The sequence below is a fragment of the Melanotaenia boesemani genome, chromosome 23 (assembly GCF_017639745.1).
Source record: "Melanotaenia boesemani isolate fMelBoe1 chromosome 23, fMelBoe1.pri, whole genome shotgun sequence".
Lineage (NCBI taxonomy): Eukaryota > Metazoa > Chordata > Actinopteri > Atheriniformes > Melanotaeniidae > Melanotaenia > Melanotaenia boesemani.
In genome coordinates this window covers 24,711,092-24,732,588 of record NC_055704.1, presented here as the reverse complement: position 1 = coordinate 24,732,588, position 21,497 = coordinate 24,711,092, and the positions used below count along the sequence as shown (strand labels likewise).

Below are 21,497 nucleotides of genomic sequence, written 5' to 3'. Positions count from 1 at the left end.
GTCCAACTGACTGCATCCACTATCCACTGCACAAAGCGGCCCACAAACGCCACAAACACCGTGGTGTAGTGGGCCAGCAGGAGCAAACTCCTTCCCAGCTGCTTGCCATGCTTGATGATCAGGCTGAGTCTTTGATCATGTCCTGCCATCTTTAAAATGTTTTCTATATGGTTCCAGATGTAAAAGAGCTCAATTGTTTGAATATGAGAATTAAAGACTTATTTTTCATTTTTAAGCATGTACTCACAGATACGCCCTAAAACAGAGTAGAAGCTTTTAATTTGCAGACAGTCTCTTACACATCCCTTCTATCCAATCAGAGCAAAGGAAGTTTTGTTTCCGGGAGTGTTTGATGATGTGGCTATGCTCAGAAATCCTTCCCAGGAAATAAAGAAAAGTAAATCCACACGTATTTACCTGAGAAGCACTCTCGCGGGTAAGTCAAAGGCCCTTCATTATAAAAAAATTACACCACCAACGGGGGTACATAACACAACTGTCAAGTATGGAGGAGAAAAACTCAGCGAAGCAGGTGTTAAAGACGCTGTCTTTATTTACCTGTTAGCAACTTCAGCTAGCTAAGTAGCTCCAGCTAAAATATCTGGTATCACAGTACGCAGCGGCTGTTTTTACGGAGCATCCTATTCAGGCCAACGTCTCACCATTTGAGGTCGATTTCTTATTAAAAATGTCGGCGTCTAGCAGCTCCATAAGATTTCCGTTTGTCTTCAGTTAGCTAGCTATAATCTTTGCTGTTCACTAAAAGAGTGACGCAGCCGCAGTGGAGTGTTTTGCAGGTTCGGAAAGGGTCGGCTCTGTCCGGACCATCCCGACAAATACAGCCAGGGAGTGTCTGACTATCTGTAGCCTTTCATATTTACAGTTTGCGTTGAAGACAAAAAAATGCAGTCAAGTCATGGCTGTTGAAATCCACAAGTGATAAACATAAAATCCTGACATGCAAAGTCCCAGTTTTTACTGCTTATAGTAGAATAAATAAATAAATAACTTTAACTGGAGCACTTTTCAGGCTACTTTAGTTTTAAAATGTATTTTTAAAAAGCATAATTCATTTGCTCCTCATCCACATCACATATCAGCAGTTATCAAAACATAAAAACAATGGCGTACACCAGCAGTCCAAACAGATAAAAAGACAAGAATTTGGTGAAAGCCAAGACACGTGTAAAACAACCAAAAATAAATAAATAATACACATTAGTAAAATAATAAGTGCAAGAACAATTGCTAAAAGTCCACATTAAAATATGAATAAATTTAAAGACTACAGCCAGAATTCAGACTTGTAGATTTGTTAAACGCATAGTAGCGGCAACTAGAAGGCTTCACACACTCATCTGTCATAATGGGGTAGGATGGGCTGATGATGATGATGATGGCCTTCTTCTGTAAAAATATTGCCTACAGGGGATCAATAAAATTTTATTAATCTGAATCAGTTTCACTATTTTCCTTTAAGCCCTGATTAGTTATTATTAAAGTGACTAAAATGTGATCAGCTAATAATTTGTATACTTTTTCCAATTAAAAATACTCTCTTCCAAATATAAAGACTTTTAAATTTGCTTCCTGTTATATCAGTTTTTGGACTGTTCTTGCTCATTGTTTCAGGGCTTAAAATAAAACCCCAAATAAGCTTCCTAAGCAACACCGGAAAGACTTAAGATATTCTTGTTATTGCATTAAACAGATTAATAAGCAAATGCAACATTGAGAAAAGGGAATGGAGGGATTTTTCCCCTGTTTTTTAACAGATTACAAATGACAATCTCAAGTTGCTTAAATATTTCAATGACATTTATATTTTCTTTTTTGGCTGAAAATTTCATACATTTGCATCTGAGTTAAATGAGACTTAAAACACTTTCCTCACCCTGAAACTCTCGGCCCAGTCTCACATCTACATCCCAGTTAGTTATACTACATGAAGGAAAACTGTCTCATTGTAGAGGGATTGTTTTAGTAGCTTGTCTTTTCAGGGCTAGGGATGAACCTTGATCTCACATCAATAAAACTCTTTTCACCTCGTCCATGCTAAGCAAAATAAACATGCATTGGACTGTGTTTGTGTTCACAGCTTCATGAGACAACATAGGCTAAACCTGATCAGATTAGAGCCTCTGAGCTAAATACTCCAAATTGCAGAAAGCAAAATTAAATTTTACATTTTTAGGTGAATCGAAACATTTATGTAGACATAAGGTGAAATTATCAGCTGCAGAGAGATTAGAGAAATAGCAAGTAGCAAGCAGGAAAGGGTTTTACACAGATTTTTATTTACTTTGCTTCTCACCTTACAGTGCCATCTTTATGTTCACCCGTCTGGCCACAGTTCTCCAGGAGCTCTCTGGGGAGGAGGGCCCAGATGGAGACCAACAGGTTAGAAGATCAACACAAATCTGAATGACTATCAATAACGTAAATCCCCAGCTGCATCCGCTGCTTTTCAATAAGCATGTGTTGGGTTTTATGTTTGAGGTTGATTTGGAAGTGTTTGATTTTCTGTTTGTGGAATTGGCATACACACTGTGTGTGTCAAAATAAAACTTTAATTAAAATTTCCACTGATTCCAAACATAATATTAATTAATCATCGTAATTAATGTTGATCAGGCTAACTAGTTTTCTCATATGCGCTCAAGATGCGTCACTTCTATAAAGCCAAGTCACTTAAAACAGAAATACACACTTACCCTGATTTTTATTCGCTTACACTAGTCTCCAAGACCCCATTTACACGAAACAAAGTTCCTCCAGCCTGTATGTGTTTCACCCGTCATAAACTGAGCTGGATGAAGTTTAGTAAAAATAGACTTAATAGTTAAAATAGCTGCATTTCAGCTTTAAGGTTATATTTACTATATAACTTTTAGGTAGAAAAGCTGATATGTGACCTGCAAAGGGACAAGAAAAAAGAAGAAGAAGTAGGCGTTGTGATGTATTTAATAACTGCAGACTATCGCCTTCTGCTGCGCTGTCTATTTTTATGTGTCTTTCTGAGAATAAACATCATCATGATCTCTGTCATCGTTGTTATTGTCTGAAACGGACGGTGGAACTCAGAGGTAAACTCTGAACTCTGCACTGCCTCCTGGTGGATGTATTGGCTAATAGCCATGCTAACGTAAGGGACGCATGAAAGTAGAGCAGTCACGTTTGAAACAGACTTACCTGTTTACGTACGTAAAAGGAGCAAAAACGGGCCTTTAGCTGTTCCTGAGGTCAGAGCAGAGCTGGTACAAAGACTTTTAAAAATGCAGCTCGTACTGCCTGGAACTACCTGGAATTTTTTAACCTTTATTTATACAGGACGTCCCACTGACACGGTCTCATTTACAAGTTAGACCTGTTTAACCGAACGCTGAATTGAAGGAACTGGTCTCGCTACATGATCCCAAATTTATGGTCAAATGTTAATTCCAAGTGCAGATGCTTTGCTTAACGGGGTGTTTTAGATGTCAGCTTGGTGCTTTTTAGCTTTGGTAATTTTTTTATATCTGTTGTTGCTTTCAATGTTAAATGTGTTTTCAGTGTGGTTGTCATAGTTGTGATATTACTCGTTGTTTGAGCTGCTGCTGTCTTGGCCCAGACTCTTGTAAAAAATCATTTTAATCTCAACAAATATAATGATAATGAATAATGAAAATAATTTTAAAAAAGTAACTTTAATATGGTTTTGTAATACATCATCCATCTCCAAGTATCTCTGGACCTAAGTGTTAGTGTTTCATGTGCAGGACATGCTGGTTCCTCAGCTCCCGACAGGTGAGGGCCAAGCGTCACCTGAGTCTGAAGTACCTGAAGACGCCATGGAAAGACTAGCTCACCTGGAACAGCTGGTCGTCCAGCTGAAGGAGCTAATCCGAGATAAAGATACGCAGCTCGTCCAAAAGGACGCTGAGCTGACCGGCAAAGATGGACAGCTCAAGGTAAACAAGCCCACATGTTTATATCTGCTGTTAATTCTGGACAGAGATGAGTTTAAGTTTGAGTCCATTTTCTGAGGGTTTTATTTTGTTTCCACAGAATGAGAGAGAAGAAGCAGAGGCCCGCTTCACCAAACTCAAACTCCAGGCCAAAGCAAAGATGGCCTCGCTCAACAAACAGATAACTGAACTGAAAGGACAAGGAGGAGCAACGGTGAGTTATCAGTCTTATTATTTTGTATTTATATGTAAATGTATTTATTCTCTTGATTCCACCGATTCCCCACAGATGGAGGAAAATCACATGTTCTGTTTTATCTGACTCAAAGTTTGTATTTATCCACAGCAGAGTCCAGACAGCTCTTTTACAGCAGCTGGTGCTGCAGTCGAGGAGGAGCTCCACGACCTGAGGAGCAAGCTGGGTGAAGAGGAGGCCAACAGCAGGAAGCTTAAAGAGCAACTCCAGGCAACCCAGCAGCTGCTGCAAGAGAAGGAGTCTGCCCACGCTGAGCAGGTGACGAGGATGCGTCTTTAGGCTCTCAAAGCTTCGTCTGTTCAGATGAACACGATAGAACAGAGTAAAATAGAGGTTTATTGTCAATGTTAGTAAAAACAATAAAATACAGCTTAGCAGCTCACTCTTGCATCAGCGGTAGAATTGCTGTAAAAGTACAATAAATTAAAGCAATGACTTTAAAACTAAAATAAAATGAAAACAGGATAAATAGCCGCGTGGTGGTGGTTACTGAACAGATGTGCCAGTTTGTTATAAAGCACATGTGCGTTAGAGGTACAACAGTTGCACTTGATCTAATGAAGGACGTAGTGGTGCCACAGGTTTGACAGCCAGAGGGTAAAAACGGTTTTTAAGTCTGTTGGTTCTGGAGGTAAACAGTCTACAGCTTTTACCAGAAGGCAGTGAGGTAAAGAGTGTGTGTCCAGGGTGAGTGTGGTCTGTACAGATGTGACTGGTGGAGTGATGGTGGACCAATGGTCTGCTCTGCCACTGGTTTCAAACTGGATTTGTTTCTGTTTTCAGCTGCACGTGCTGCAGGCTGTGGTGTGCGAGAAGGACGTTCGCTTCCAGGAGCAGATACAGAGACATGAGGAGGAGCTGCTGAAGGCCTCAGCTCCGTCTCAGAATGACAGCCAGCTGCTGCAGGTCCAGTATTTCTCAGTGTAGTTGTACAATTCAACCCATGGTCTGTGTGATTATTTACTACTGGGATTATTCTGTCTGTTATCAGTATATTGGCCATCCTGGATGACAGTTTTCAAACATAAAATTAAAACTAAATTAAACTCTTGAAGACATTTTCTATAAAATACTTCAGTTTTTCTTAATTTAAAGAGTTAAGAAAATCTTCATATCTTTATTTGGCACAGTTTCCAGATGTTTCCAGATTTAACGGTCAGTGAACGCATCACGTTGCAGGGAGAGTCCAGCCTGAGTCGGACATCATTACAAAATATTAAATAACATTTCATTTCAGTGTTACGTTAGTTAAACATGACGTCTTTTAACCAAACATTCGCCTTTAGCGTAAAAAGCTGCTGGTAGTGAAACGTGTTGGATGTAATTCCTCCTTCCTCACGCAGATGTGGCATAACTTTGTTTTTGATCCACGTGGAAGCTGAGCTGATCCGCCGATACGGTTCAGACATAATCTTTTATGGAAACTAACAATATTGAAGGATTTTTATGATTAATTAATCATGGTGTTTAATACTGTTATTGATTGTGACATTAAGTAATCGTGACATCCTCTAACCAGGGAAGAGTTGAGTCACATGGATTGAAAAGTACGGTTTTTGTATTTTGATGCATAATTTATACACAAAAGGGTGGCTGACTTTTAAAGTAGTTCAGTCTAATCCGCCTCTATCAGCTGTTAGTAGCGTGATTACCAGCACCAGCCTAGTTTAATTCATGTAGCCAAACATCACAGAAGTGGACTGAATTTCTATCATCCTGTTCTAGACTTATCTGACCGCTCAGAGTCCTTCAACATTTACTCTTTCATACAACACGTATGTGTTTCTATAGAAAGTGCTCTAACTACCACCACATTCATTCCCTGGTGGACACATTGGAGTCAACGTGGGGTTCAGTGTCTTCCACAACGACAAAAAGTCAGGGGAATCGATCCACCTTCCATTTCCATCCTACAGGATGCATATACGCCCACAGTGGCAACGTCCTCTCTAGACCAGGTGTAGTTTTAGCTCAGGGGCCACAATTTGATCTGCAGTGTGACTGGACCAGTAAAATAACAGCATAATAAACCATGAATAACAAAGACTCCACAATTTCCTCTTTGTTTTAATGCATTAAATACATTATCATGATGTTTATATTTAATAAAATATCCATTTAGAAAACATAGTATGAACGACCTGAATTTTCTTGGAAAAGTGCAGTTTCAGTGTTTTTCCTCAGTTTATTATTTACACATTTAATGACGTATGGATCTACAAAACATTCAACCACAGGTATCTGGAACTGAAAAATACAGTATTTCACATTATGATTAGAGGAACTTTTAAAGATCCCGAAGTTATTTTAATTGTACACACATGTACATTTCAGTATGTGTTTAGTGATCCTGACCACCAGAACTCACTCACCTCATCATACAAACTGAAGTCAGGTCTTAGATATAAGATAAAACACACACACTACCCCTCTGCCTGCAGTTACTTTTATTAAACAAAATTATAAAATAAACAAAAATTTAAAGTCATCTTCACATTTACCAAATTCATCCTGTGGGCCAGATTGGACCCTCTGGCGGATCGACTCTGGGTCCTGGACTGTACATTAGACTCTTATTTTTAGTAAAACCAAAAAAAAAAAAAAAAAATTATTCTCATAAACTAGATTTAAACTCTTAAATTTTAGGAATGATGTGTGGTTTCTTTGAGGGATGAAGGAAAACCTTTTAAGATTAAATAAATGACAAATAAGTGGAACTGGACGGTTATTTGATCTCTCCCAGGCCCTGGAGGCAGCTCAGCAGCGGTGTGACGAGCTTGAAGAAGCATTAAACTCTCGCTCGCAAGAGCTGGAAATGCTGCAGCAGAAAGTGAGCAGCGCTGATCAGCAAAAACAGGTATGACTCCTGTTCAGCAGCTACTCAAAGCATGCTGATATGAAAACTGTTCAAATAAGACGCACCTTTGTTTTACAGTGTAGGTCCGAGCTTGGCTGAGCTGCAGAAAGCACACCCACACATTATCTTTCTGATTCATTCTCTTTCTGCTCAGATTCTGACCGCTCAGTTCAGACAGATGGAGCAGGAGCTGACCGAGGCCGTCAAGCTGAGGGAGGAGGACCGGCAGCAGTGGGCTGAGCAGGCGAGCCGGGTAGATGAAGAGCTGAGAGCCAGCCTGGAAGCCCTGGAAAAGGAGAGAATGAAGGTAGCAAGGCAGGAGAGTGAGCTGGTTTCTCTGAGAGAGGCAGAGCTTGTTAGTCAGGAGGCTTTGGAGAAGGAGAAGATGGAAGTGGCCAGATTGGAGGCAGAGCTGTCTCTGGTGAAGGAGGCTGAGCTCGCTGCCATCCGAGCACGTGATGATGCTTCAGAGAGAGATGCATCGGAAATAGCTCGGCTTGAGATCGAGCTTGCGTCGTGTAGAGAAGCAGAGTCTGTCCAGGCCGGGGTGGACGTCTTAGAAAGAGAAAAGTCAGATGTTAATGAACTGGAGAAAGAAGTGGCAATCCTCAGGGAAGAGCGAGAAGGCATGCTCAAGAAGGATGAGATTCTAGCTGAAATTTGGGGACATCTACGTTGTTTTGCTCCCGAAACTGTTCCAGAAGAAATCCCAGCTGAACTGTCCCTGCTCCTGGACACGGTGCAGTCCGCTGGGACACAGCTGACGAGGCTGAAAGACGAATTCTGCGACCGAAACCAACTGTGTGCTCAGCTCACCCAAACCGTGCAAACCCTTCAAGGTATGAGCTTTGATCTGGAGTTCTGTTCATGTCTCTCTTTAATCAGCAGGAGGATGGAAGCACTTTCTGACCAATGTCAATGTCTAACAAATTTCAGAACAACTTGACAGAAAAGCTGCTGAACAGGAGGAGGCCACAGTCAGGATCCAGCAGCTGCAGCAGCAGGTCGTTGAGGTCAGTGCGGAGGCTTCATTTACTCCCTGTAGTGGCTGTCAGCAGGCAAAACCTTTTCCCCCTTAATGAATGAAAACAGAATAATATGTCCTCGTCAGCTTTCATATCACCCTCTTCATGTCTGCACTGTGATCACGTCTCAGTACACAAAGAAATGAATCAGAGCTGGCCGTTAAAGGAAGCAGTGGACTGCAGCTTTCTTTCAGTTTAGGAAACATAATGCAACATATTTCAGTTTTTTCCTTTGTCATGTTTTAGTCTAACCTGATCTGCTTTTAAATATTTCTTGCCTCAAAGTGTTTTTCCTTTACCAAGTTCAGTGTTCTAATATCAGGCTGTGTGTTCTAAAATAGTCTTTTAACTCACAGGGAGCTGTGTGCTCAAGCACCAGATAGAAGCTGCTGTTATTATTTGATGTAGATTTCAAAATGAAGTCTGAAATAAGCCCGATGAGGACTTGCAAGCTCATGTCCTCAAACTTAAACTTGAAAGTTTCTCACTACCTTTATTCCAAGTTTCTGTTTTTTATTAAAAATTAAAATAAAAGGTGATGATATCACTAGAGGCTCAGTATAAACTCAGATAAAAGAATCACTTCTGAAATTTTACTCAGCAAGACAGCTCTATCATTTGTTTTTTTCCCCTTCAGTAATGGCACAGTTTGCACAGCCAGACTGATTTTATCCTCCACAACTGGCCCAGGGTCACAACTTGAGTCTGGACAGGTCACGTCCACCTGTCTCAGACGGGACACTGTCTGGCTGCAGCCATACAGCCGACAGACAATGCTTCCACTCAGTACGAGAAAGAAAGTCTTAATCCTCCTGCTCTGAGCCGACCTTCACCTCACACTGCAGACATGCAGCTGATAGAGATTTAAACTAAGAGTGACTATAAAAGCCACTTTAAATCACTCTTTATGTTTTCCTTTTATTTTTATGCATATTTGTCGTCCTTTATATACTCACTTACAATCTATATTTAAATAAATGTTGGGTCTCTGTAAAACGTAAATAAAAATTTATGGAAAATATACATTTTGAATTTGGAGCGATGCAAAAGATTGATGTGGATGCAGGATGCGGTTCAGCATCGTCTTGCTGAAATCTGCAAGGCCTTCCCTGGAAGAGACGACGTCTGGATGGGAGCAGATGGTGCTCAAAAACCTCCACCTTCCAGACTTTTTCTGCCCCATTCCAACTTTTTACAGATATGTTGCTGCCATCAGATTCAAAATGAGCTCATTTTTCCATGAAATGGTAAAATGTCTCAGTTTCAACATCTGATATGTTGTTTTATTGGAAATAAAATATGGATTTACAAGATTTACAAATGATTGCATCCTGTTTTATTTACTTTTTACACTGCATCCCAACGTTTAGATGCAAATGAGTGTAATTGTTTTTTGTAATTTTATTGGTCTGATTTTGTCAGACTGATGTGGAATTGCTTTATATGCATTTAGATTTAACTGTGAAACACTTAATGTCTGGATGTTGTTTACTTACATTCCTGCAGCTCATGTTAAAAAGCTGTAGTCACACTTAGTCTTCTTTTCCTCTTTTAGATATCAGACAGTAATGCTGCACGTCAACCATCACAGGATTCGTCTGAAACTCAAGAAGGTATTCTACATTAGGTTCTGTTTTTGTCTTCAGGTTTTTAATTTCTTGTTGTGGAAAATTTTATAGAATTACATGTCAATATGTCATGAAAGGAACTGGAGTTCTTTTTAATGTCCAATAATCTTAGACTAGACTTTCTTAGATAATAAACATGGTTGTTCCTGTTTCCAGGTTTCATATAGTCACATGCTAATGGTATCTTTGCTGGTTTTCACAGCTCATCTCCTGGCATTAGAGCAGCAGCTAGTGGAGAAAGACAACGAGCTGGCTGCCTTGCGAGAATCCCTCATACTGGCTACAAAGCATGAGGCCCGAGAACAAGATGTCAGTGAAGCTCCTGCTGATACTTCTGCATCCCTCCCCGATTTCATGGAAGATGCACAAGAAGAAGAGACCACCTTAGTTGCTGAGGACACCTCTGTCCTTTCCATTTCCGCTGGTAATGAGAGTAGTCCAGAACTAATTGGCCACCAGTCTGAGTCCCCAGAAGAATCTAAAGGGACATCTTCAGATGAGATGGTTGCAAGTAGTGATTCAGAGGTGGCTCACAGTAGCTGGACCCTCCTGGAAGCTGTGAATCAAGACAGCAGTCAGGAGTGGCCCTCTGTTCTACAGGACTTCGGTCAGTCGTGGGTGGCAACAAGCATGGAGCAGGACGCCATTACAGTCGAAGCTCAGTCCTCGTCGGTCATCATCAGAGAGACGGTTCAGGTTCATGTGAGTCAGCAGAGTTCCTCCTCCACAGATGCCAACGTGTCCTCGGGCCAGTTTGCACAAGTTTTAGCTGAAGAGCTGCAGAAGAGATACAGTGAGCTTCTGGCTGAGCTGCAGAGGCTTAAAGAGGCAGCTGCAGAGTCACAGCAGAGAATTAAGAGTCTTGAAGAGGAAACTGTGTCCCTCACTGCCGCCAAAGAAGAGGCCGAAGCTCAAGCTAGTAATTCTGCAAAGGAGCTTGAGTCAGCCAGAGAGGAGCTGGACAACAGGTCTCAACAAAACACCTCAGTGGTGGAGAAGCACAGCGTTGAAATGCAGCTTCTAGAAGAACAGCTTGATATTTTAAATGCTGAAAGTCAAGCCAAGGAGCAGAAGGTCCAGGCTCTGCAGGCAGATCTGGAAATGGCCCAGCGAGCCCTGTCTGAGCAGGAGGGTCGGGCCCTGATGCTGAGTGCTCAGCTGGAGGACAGAGAGCTCCTCAACTCCGAGCTAGAGAGCAGGCTTCGAGATATGGAAAACAGCATGCTGGAATACACCCAGACCTCAGATTTAAACAATGAGTCTATGTTAAAGAAAGACTCAGAGATCAATGAGTTACAGCTTCGTCTCAGTCAGAAAGAGGAGGAGGTGATGGAGCTGAATGACAGTATGTCTGCCAAACTCCTCCAGGCAGAAGAAGAGAAGATGCAGATTGACGGTGAAGTGAGGAAACTGAAGGAGCATATAGCTGAACTTCAGAAAGTCACAGATGAGAAACAGCAAGTGACGCCTGAAGACTCAGGAGCTCAGGAAGATGATGAGCTGGCTGGTTTACGAAAGGAGAAAGAAGAGCTGGAAGCCCAGCTGACAAACATGAAGAAGAAGTTACAGGTGGCACTTGTTCAGCGCAAAGAGCTCATGAGGAAGGTTTCTGATTTTGAGAATCAAGAGAAGAAATGGAGAGAGAAAGATGAAACGGAAATGAGAGCAGTTCCTGAGAAGGAAGAAGTATTTAAAGGACATGAGATTCAAGAAATGGAGGCCAAACTCATGGAGCTGAAGGAAGCTTTAAGATCCAAAGAAGAGGCAGTCGAGACTCTTGAACAGAAAATTGTTCAGCAGGATCAAGTTCTGGCTGAGACGCTTGCTCTGAATAGAAAGCTAAGCGAAGAAGCTGAAAACTCCCAGCTGGCAGATTCTTCCTCAGAAACAACAGCGTTGCAATCTCAGGTGGCCTCTCTTGAAACGGAGTGTGAAACGCTTCAAAAGAAAGTTCAAGAGGCTCAAGAGTCTCGCAAAGAAACCATCCGCAAAGCCAAAGAAAAAGACAGACACCACCGAGAACAGCTGAAGCAGCAGAAAGAGGAGTACAGCGAGCTGATGGAGCGTTTTGAGGAGCAGAGCAGCAAACAAGAAGTTCTTCTCACTAAACTGAAGGAGCTAGAAGAAAAAATGAGCTCCCAAAAAGAAGATCTAACTCAAGAATTGCCTCAAAATGTAGCTGAAAAGCCTGCTGCAAATGACTGGGTCCGGGAGGACTGGGTGGATTTTGCTACATCTGAGACTGAGTCAACACATCTGCAATCCAGTGATCCAGATCAGCGTCCTGCAGAGACAGCTAATGTCCTCAGTGCACAAATGGAAGAGTCTCTGAAGGCCCTCCGAGAGGAGATCCAGACCGTACAGATGGCAAACACGGAGCTGGAGAAGCAGCTGCAGGAAACGCATGCCAATCTGTCGCTGAAGGAGGCTGAATTACAGGACGTAGGCAAAGAGCTGGAAGTACTGAGAGAAAAGGAACGACAGATTGATGCACTTTCTGAGGAAATTAATGATCTCAGAGAAAAGTATCACCAAGCTGAATCTTATGCAGAAACACTAAAAGCAGAGATGGAAGCTGCAGCCAAATCATCTGCAGATTCCTCCATTTCAGCTCTTCAGGCTGAAGTGGACAACTTCAAGCAGTTTCTAGACAATAAAAATCATGAGATATCGGAGCTGAGCCAACAGCTTAGCGAACAGAGCTCGCTCATACATACAATGCAGGACACGGTGTCTCAGAAGGATCAACTTATCACGTCTTTACAGGAAGAACTGAAGGCTGAGCAAGAAAAAACACAGAGGTTGGAGACTGAGCTTCCACTGAAACAAGAGGAACATGGGGAAGCAAAGATCCAGCAGCTCCAGCGGAAGCTTCAGGCTGCTCTGATCTCTCGTAAAGACGCTCTCAAAGAAAACAAAACCCAGAAGGAGCAGCTAGCTTCTACTGAGAAGACCATAGCCGAGCTGCAGCAGAAAATAGACTCAGCAGAAGACGAGCTGGAGAAGCTAAAAACTGAAAAAGCTAGACTGATTGATGAGGTTGATCAGAGGTTACTGGAGAACCAAAGTCTGGGTTCCTCCTGCGAGAGCCTCAAGCTGGTGATGGAAGGCGTACTCAATGAGAAGGATGCCTGTAAGAGAGAAATGGATCTGGCAAAGGAAGAGGCTGCAAGGATGAGCAGAGAGTGGGAGGAAAAGGTTCAAGGGATGAAGGATGAGTATGAAACTCTGCTCAAGTCTTATGAGAATGTGAGCGATGAGGCAGAGCGAGTGAGAAAAGTGCTGGAAGCGGCCAGACAGGAGAGGCAAGAGCTGGCGGCCAAGGTGAGGAGTCATGAGGCTGCAAGACAAGAAGCCGAAAGACAAGCAGAGGAAGCACAGAGAGAGGTGGATTTAGTGAAAGAAAAGACCAGAAAATTTGCCAAAACAAAACAGCAGAAGATATTAGAGTTAGAGGAAGAGAATGAGAAACTTAGAGAGATGCAGGAAAAGCCTGTAATCAAACGAGAGGACAAGACTCTCAGAGCTGAAGTTGAGCAGCTTCAGGAAGAGCTGGAAGTTATGAAGTCTGAGCTGGAAGCTACAGCGGCAGAAAGAGACTCTCTGGGGCAGCAGATTGAAGAGCTGAAAGAGCAGCTAGCACAAATGAGAGAAGGAAGCCATGAAATTTCAGTAGATGCTTTCAGCTCTGCGGTTGTTGTAGAGGAGGTTGTCTCTGTCCAGCAATCACACACAATCATGACATCAGCGCCTGATGAAAGTCAGCATAACGAAAAATTCTTAACCCAAGAGGAGACTCATGAGCAAATAGTCGCAGTTTCTGGACCAGAAACACGTTTACAACCTGCAGAAGAAACGGAGAAAGCAGAAATGGCCGAAAGTGGTCAAACGTTAGCAGAAAATAAAGTGAAGGAGATGGAGGTTGCTGTTAGTGAAGCGAGGGAGCGATGGCAGGAGCACGAGGCTGAACTTAGAACAGAGATTGCCTCTCTTGAACGTAATCTTCAGGAGAGTAAAGAGAAGGAGAGCGTTGTTGCCTTTTTAGAAAAGTGCCTTCAAGAGTCCAAAGAGAGAGAAAACAACCTCATCGAAGAGGCTTCAAAGAGGGAAACTCAGTTCAAAGAGCTCCTCAGAAATCTCGAAGCTGAAAAAGATAACCTAGAGGAGCGTCTGATGAACCAGTTAGCTCAGCTCAACGGGAGCATCGCCAGCTACCAGCAGGAAGCGGCGGACAACCGGGAGCACCTCACTGAACTGCAGCGGGAAGTTGAGCGGTTGGAGAGGGAGCGAGCCGAGCTGGAAGCCGAGGCTCGGAGTGAAAGAGGCCGAGCCGCCAAGCTGGAAGAAGACATGAGGCAAGCTCAACGGGAAAGAGCTGAAGCTGAAGCCGAGTCTGGGAAGCAACGGGAGCTGGAGCAACAGCTGAGGTCTGCACAGAGGGTCAAAGAGGGCAGCCAGAGCAGAGCACGTCAGCTGGAGGAGCTGCTGAGGGAGAAGCAGCTGGAGGTGCGCCAGCTGCAGAAGGACTCCATCCAGTACCAGGAGAGGATCAGTGAACTGGGTAGGGAAGCTAAGACGCTGCAGCTAAGCTATGATGAGCTCCATAGCAAACTGGAGCAATCCCAGTTGCAGGGCTCTAAAACTCTGGAAGACTTGAGAAGGACTGAATCTGAGATGGCTAGCTGCAAATCCCAGTTAGCCGAGGCCCAGAAACAGGCAAGTGAGGCCATAGCTGCAAAAACCGTTACTGAACAAAGCCTCCAACAGAGAGAGGCCACATTAAAAGCTGAAGCGGAAGAAACTTTAGACTCAGTGAGATTCAGGCTGGGAGCTGAACTGAAGGAGATGGAGCTGAGGCTGGAGGAGGCGTACACAGAAAGGGAAAAGGAGGAGGAAGCTACTCAGGAGGCCAGAGAGGTGGCAGAAGGTGCAGAGAGACGAGCCCAGGAGATGCAAGCTCGTCTGGATGAGTCTCTGGCCAGGTTGGCTGCCTTCTCGCGCTGCATGTCCTCCCTGCAGGATGACAGGGACAGAGTTTTGGATGAAACCCGGCAGTGGGAGACTCGTTTTAACAGCGCTCTGCAGGGTAAGGAGGCGGAAGTTCGTGAAGCTGAAACACGGGCCAAACAGCTGGCAGATCAGCTTCAGAAAGAGACTGCACTCAGAGAGGAACTTCAGCTTTCAGTCAACAGGTACCAAAATGAGCATATTTCCCCCTTTCACTAGACATTTTAATTATCTTTAACTTATGAACTAAAAATATTTTTTTATTTCAGATTTGAGAAAGCAGACAAAGATTGGCAGCTGAGATTAGAAGAGGAGGAAAAGAAAGTCACAGAGCACCAAGCTGCCTTAAAGGAGGAGAGGATGAAGCTTGAGCAAACTACAGCCGAGTTACTGTCTGCACAAAATGAAGTCCACGCCATGAAAACCGAGTTGGAGAGTCTGTATCAGAGAACTCGAGCTCTGGAGGAGGCTGTAGGTAGACTTCAGGGTGAAGTCGACCAGACCAAGACTGAGCTGAGGGATAGGGAGGCAGAAGAGAGGCGGCTGTGTTTGAACGTGGAGCAGCTGGAGACAGACCTGCGATCATCCAAGGCCTTGACGGAGAGTTTGCAGACTGAGCTACATGAGAAGGAAAGGAGGGAGGTGGAGATGCTAGGGGAGAAGGAGCAGGCTGTTGCTCAGGTAAACGGAACATTTACAGAAAAATCAGCCAGGGTTTGTTAGACATGCTTAACGAATTACCAATGTTTGTAATTTATTTCCAAGGCTGCAGAGGAGGCCAGAAAGGAGGCTGACAGTAGGGCACAGGAAGCTGAGGAGGAGCTGGAGCAGAGGAGAGGAGAAGTACGGGATCTGGAAGAAAAACTGCGGAAAGCAGAGGAAGAGAGCAACAACAGAAAAGCCAGGCTGGACTCTTTTACAAAGGCCATGGGTTCGTTGCAGGATGACCGAGACAGAGTCCTCAGCATGTACAAGCAGCTGGAGGAGAAACACCTGCAGGTAATGTATAAACATGACCATCTGAACATATAGAAAGCATGTTTCAACTTCCACATTTTAGCATTTGTGTTGTTTTCCAGGTAATGATGGAGAAGGATGCTTTGATCCAAGAGGCTGCTGGGGAAAACAACAGTCTTAAGGAAGAGCTGCGGTCTCTGCTAGTCCAGAGAGACGATCTTTATGCTGAGAAGGCCAAGCTATCTGCTCAGCTTCATGGCTACCGTGACGAACTTAACCAAGTTTTAAGCATGAAGGATTCGCAGCACAAACAACTTCTTGCAGCTCAGAGAGAACGGATTGCGTCTCTAGAAAGGGAACGTGAGGAGCTGGAAAGTCATTTAAAGAGCCTGGACAGAGCCAGGGAGGCAGAGGTAGAAGCTGTGGCACAAAGAGTGGAGAACGAGACTCTTAGTCAGGCTGTGAACAGTAGGCCAACCCCACAGGAGAAGGATGCTCCTGGAGCAGAAGTTGAGAAACTGAGGGAGCAGCTGCAGGCGGCAAAAGCCCAAGTTGAGGCTTTGGAGGAGAGTCTGCTCAGTGAGCAAGAAGAGCACAATAGCAAGAGCAAAGAGCTAGCCGAGCTACGATGGGAGGGAGGTGTGATGCGCACGGAGTCAGAAAGCGCTCAGGAGAGGGTTGCAGAACTGGCCCGGGACCTGCTGGTTGTTGAGCAGAGACTGCTGGAGGAGGCGGAGAAGACAAAGCAGCTGAGAGCAGAAAACCAGTCATTTTCTAAAGCCATGGCCTCCCTCCAGGACAGCAGGGATCAGGCAGTGCACAAGGCGCAGGAGCTGAGTCAGAAGCTGGAAGAGATGAGCAAGGCAGGTGGCCAAGCAGCACATAGCAGCCCTGGAGGGTCCACTGGGGAGGTTTGGAGCCTGAAGAATGCACTACAAGCCCTGCAAAACGACAGGGAGAGACTGGTGAGTCAACTGTGGGACTGCAGTTATAACTCTTTGTGTAGCCGCTGTTAATGGTGATACACTAAAGTTAATACATGTATTCCAGCATATTTTTCCTTCATTCTGTATGTGCAGCTGGAGCAGCTAAAAACGCAGAGCGCTGATCTGAAGAAGCAGAGGTCAGAGCTGGCTCGGCTGGGAGCAGGAGAGCTGATTAAAGTCAGCCAGGAGCTGTTTGAGGAAAAGAAGAAGAACGAAGACATACTGGTGGCTCTAACTCAGCTGGAGGATGTGGTGGAAATGAGCAAGCAGGAAATAGAGACTCTTAGGTGATGCTACGCCGTAGAATTGGCTTGATTATATTTTAGTTTAAAAGCGAAGTTGTATATTTAGCCTTTAACCTGCTGTGTGGAATGTCTCCGTAGGTTGGAGCGGATTGATTGGATGGCTCAAGCAGAGCAGCTGAAGCAGCAGACTCTCACCACGCTCTCAGAGAGAGACCAACAACTGCGGCAACTCACCGCCATGCTGGAAGATGCTCGAGCCCAGAAACCCAAACTCCAGCAGGAACACTATCAAAGAGAGGTTAGGCTCTAAACATCTGCTGCAGTCTGCTCAAGCTTTCACCTTTTTATGCCTGAGCTTTGTTCTAAAGTTGTCCTAAAGTCATCTCTTGTCCTATGGTAGTATTTTTAGGGTACAGAATTTGTAATATAAACTATAAAACAATTATCTCAGGGCACTGAGGAGGTTGACAGTGCTCCTGGAGCTCCACAGGAACGAAGCAGCCTCGACAGCCATGCGTACACAGCTGAGGTCAAAGAGTTACAGCGAAGGTAAACCTGTTTGGAAATTTTAAGATGACATGATGTGACAGCCATAATGATTTGTAACTTGTGTAAATCAGACTTGAAGAAGAGATTCAGCAGAGGATGACTGTGGAGGAGCAGATGATGGCCATGCAGGATCGATTCAAACGGTATGAACGAAGGAAATAAAAATCCAGAGTTAGAGGAGAATGCACAGCCTTTTAGATGTGAACTGAATATAGTGGAAAAAGTGAGGAACAGACTTTCCAACTATATTTGATTTATCAACAAGCTTCATCTGCAGCTCAGTCCCTTTCCAACAGTTTGTTGTTGCAGCTCAGATGATGTAAAACTGGATGCTGCAGCTAGTTATTCCAGGAACAGGAGAAATATTTGTGCAAAAGGTCTGATTTAATCACTTATGACACCAACGCGCTAACTTGTCACTAGATTAATTGGAAGTGGTGCTTCTCTGAATCAGATAAAAAGAGACAGTGGAGAACAATAACCTGCTTTAGAAGGTGTTTATATGTTATTGTAAGAAAGCAATTTCAGTATGTTTGCTTCAAGGATTAAAAATAGTAGCATGTGATGATGATGATCATAATAAATGTAGAGCAGTCAAGCCCTCAGATCTTGTAAAATCAGGTGTGTTAAAGCATCCATGTACAAACTTTGCAGATGTTGCTGCAGAGGAGCAACTATACCACTAATGTCTTTTGTTATTTTTAAACCCTGCAGGTATTTTTCCTGCAGATTTCCCTATGTCCGAACAGCTTCTGCTCTTTTCTTTTCAATAATTGAGCCCAGTCAACACAATTTGTCATCTAACCTTTGCTTTTCTTGTTATTAGTCACAGTCAGGCTGCATGGCACCCTGCACCGGAGGGGGATCACTCAGAGACTGCCGTTTTCATCGAGCCCCCAGAAGGAGCTGTCACTCGAGTAAGGTTCCTCTACTGTCTTGTCACTGTGGTAACCATGATAATGAAGACATATGTGTCCTGTAACCTCGTGTTTCCACTCTCTCAGACTCGGAGAGGCGGTCCGGGTTTGACACGGATGCTTCGTGTGGCCTTCTGCTCTCGTCAACGCACCCCTGCACTGCTCGGCCTCTATCTGCTCACCGTGCACGTCCTGCTGCTCCTGTGTCTGGGTGGATACCTCTAAATCCTGCTCCCTTTAATAAAGCTGACCATTAGAAGACAAATAGAGAGGCAGGCAAAGAAAATGGAAACGTGACACCAACTTAACCCAAACCATCAATATAGTTTATATGGCTTCATGTAATAACTGAAAGAAGGGGGAAGAAGATACGAACACTGCACTTTACAGCACTGCATTTTCAGCCAAAGTATACTGTAGATCTAAATAGGGAGCTCAATGTTTTGTCTTTTAAATCTTTGAGGGTTTATGTTATGGCTTCAAATCTCAACCCAGAAGGACATAAAGGGAACACATTTTAATATTAACGTCTTTAAATAAGTAAAAAGTTGAGAGGAGGTGTAGATTTATATTGAAGTGTATGGTAGGTGGTGGTTTTGTCTTCAGAGTTCACAATAAATCAAATGTTATCTATTTTGAAAAAATGCTTTTTAGTTTCTGGTACAAACTAGAAAATGTGGGGGTATTTCAGGCCATGTTGCATGATGGGATGGAGGCGCCATCTTGTTGTCTGGTTAGATTTAGTTTAGTTTGGGGTGAAGAGAGAAAATGGACCTCACTGGTAGTAACTAAAGTACACTGTAGAATGTGAATTACTAAGCCGGTAGGGAACCAGAATCTGATCCTCTGCTACATCTGATGCCACCTTTTGGCAAATTTATTAAACAAAACAATACTTCCAAATACATTTAGTGATGTAATGAAATCATATGTAGAAGACTTTGAGTCGCTACATAAACATTTCATATTTAAACTCATTAACCTGCACCGGACAGACATGTTTAACATTTGGTTATGAAGAGTAGAAATTGGAGCAAATGCACATCCTAAAGCTTGAGGGAAGAATTCAGGGTGTGTTTGCATAAAAGACAAGAAACAGTCTCAGATCAAGCGAGAATAGAAAATGGCACGGATTCATGATGGCATGGCCACCGAGTGTGAGCTCAGTCAGTGAAAAGCATGGTACCGTCCTGCAGTATGTAACCCTGTAAACGGTTAAACTGCTAATTAAATGGCTGCTAGAAGGCGGGTTCAACCTTTATACTGAACTTTAAAGATGGCTTGAGGTTCAGATTGTTATAGCTAAATCTGCTTTCATGCACAAAAACGGAGCCCAGTTCTGTTTCTGATCGCATACATTCCTGTTTCATCTTTTACTTTCCTCATATTAACCTTGTTTCTCCTCTAAATGGCTGTTATCCTCACATCTGTACTTATGTACACATACTACGTGTAAGATGGATGCAGGTTTTTCCTTTTCCCGGGTTTCCAGACTGCCAGGGCTCTGGTGGGTGAAGTTATCTTTTTAGTGCTATCCATCCCATTAAATCTAATGTAGCATAACTTGTTTTTAAAAGAACTAGTTAAAGTTTCCACCATCTCTGTCACCGTGTTGGTAAAGCTGCTAGTCAGTTTGTCTAAATTCTCGTTCTTTTCATCCTGACACTGTAAATAACCGTCTAAAGGGCTGTACAGTGAAATATAATGTAATTAAAATCTTAGTTATTTGAATCAGGGACCAAACATGTTGAGAATTATTTTTTCACACTTGTGTAATTCAGAAAAAAGCAGATAATGTCATTTTTTAAAATTGACTCATTATGTGCTCTTTGTTTTGGTTTTTCATGTTTAATAAGTTTCTTTTTTCTTTTTTTTTTCATCCTTTTTTATGTACAATAAGAAGAAAAATGTAAGGAAACCCTTTGACTCGGCCAGGTTTTCTCTTAGCTCCTTGAAAAGATGAAATGAAGCTCAGGTTTGGACCAACTAAGTCAAAACGAGGCAAACTGTTACGTTCTGGCAATGCATTGTTAGAGTTTTTTTTGTTTTTGGCAGGGTGATGTATATAATCTCACTGTTACTGACACTTGTTCTGAATAGTTTATTCAACTCTGCTACGTTAAAGACTTTAACGAAGGACTCTGTTACGTGTTGTTAAACTGCAAGAACAGAATAAAGGTTAAAAATGGAAAATGTCTCTGATCAGCCGGCAAATTAGCAAACATCTACACTCACCGGCCACTTCATCACGTCACCTGCTCAGTTGCTGGGTAAACACGAATAACTAATCAGCCAATCACATGGCAGCATGTAGTCACGTAGACGTGGTGAAGACTACCTGCTGAAGTTCAAACAGCATCAGAATGAGGAAGAAAGAGGATTTAAGTGACTTTGAACGTGGCATGGTTTTAAGTCTGAGTATTTACTGGGATTTTCACCCACAACCATCTCCAGGGTTTCCAGAGATGGTCTGAAGAAGAGAAAATATCCAGAGCAGCAGTTGTCTGGACCAGAATGTCTGGTTGATGTCAGAGGTCAGAGGAGAATGGGCAGACTGGTTGGAGATGATGGAAAGACAACAGGAAGTCCAGTCAGCACTGGTTCCTACCAAAGGTCTGCAGAACATCATCTCTGAACACACAACACGTCCACCCTTGAAGCAGATGGGCTGCAGCAGCAGAAGACCACACCAGGTGCCTCCTGCCAGCTAAGAACAGGAAACTGAGGCTACAATTCACACACACTCACCAACACTGGACAATAGAAGATGGAGAAACGTTGCTGGTCTGATGAGTCTCCATTTCAGCTCCACATTCAGATGCTCGGCTCAGAATCTGCTGGAAACATCATGAAAACATGGATCCATCCTGCCTTGGATCAACGCTTCAGGCTGCTGCTGGTGTAATGGTGGGGGGAGATTTTCTTGTCCCACTTTGGGCCCCTTAGTACCAACGTGGCCTGGTTTAACCAGCACAGCCTACCTGAGTATTGTTGCTGACCATGTCCATCCCTTTATGACCACAGTGGAGCATCTTCTGATGCTACTTCCAGCATGGCAGGTTTATTTGGATTCCACTTTGAAGGTACAAGATAATTCCAAGTGCCAACTCCAACTCAAAGCAG

General features: G+C 43.3%; 1 protein-coding gene across 2 annotated transcripts; it reads left to right on the top strand.

Moving 5' to 3' along the window:
• The first annotated feature begins 346 nt into the window (after positions 1-346).
• Positions 347-20,103, top strand: golgb1 (golgin B1). Of its 2 annotated transcripts, none has more exons than XM_041976891.1 (20): positions 347-436; positions 2,322-2,400; positions 3,759-3,950; positions 4,048-4,161; positions 4,297-4,461; positions 4,987-5,109; positions 6,947-7,060; positions 7,215-7,899; positions 7,997-8,073; positions 9,641-9,698; positions 9,916-14,905; positions 14,990-15,401; positions 15,486-15,719; positions 15,800-16,642; positions 16,757-16,950; positions 17,047-17,206; positions 17,360-17,457; positions 17,529-17,600; positions 18,284-18,374; positions 18,462-20,103. In XM_041976891.1, the coding sequence occupies exons 2-20, from the start codon at positions 2,332-2,334 to the stop codon at positions 18,597-18,599; spliced, it is 8,829 nt and encodes a 2,942-aa protein (XP_041832825.1). In that variant the 5' UTR covers positions 347-436; positions 2,322-2,331; the 3' UTR covers positions 18,600-20,103. The 2 variants fall into 2 exon arrangements, with proteins under 2 accessions (XP_041832825.1, XP_041832824.1); XM_041976890.1 differs by having other exon boundaries at positions 4,294-4,461.
• The last annotated feature ends 1,394 nt before the right edge of the window (positions 20,104-21,497 follow it).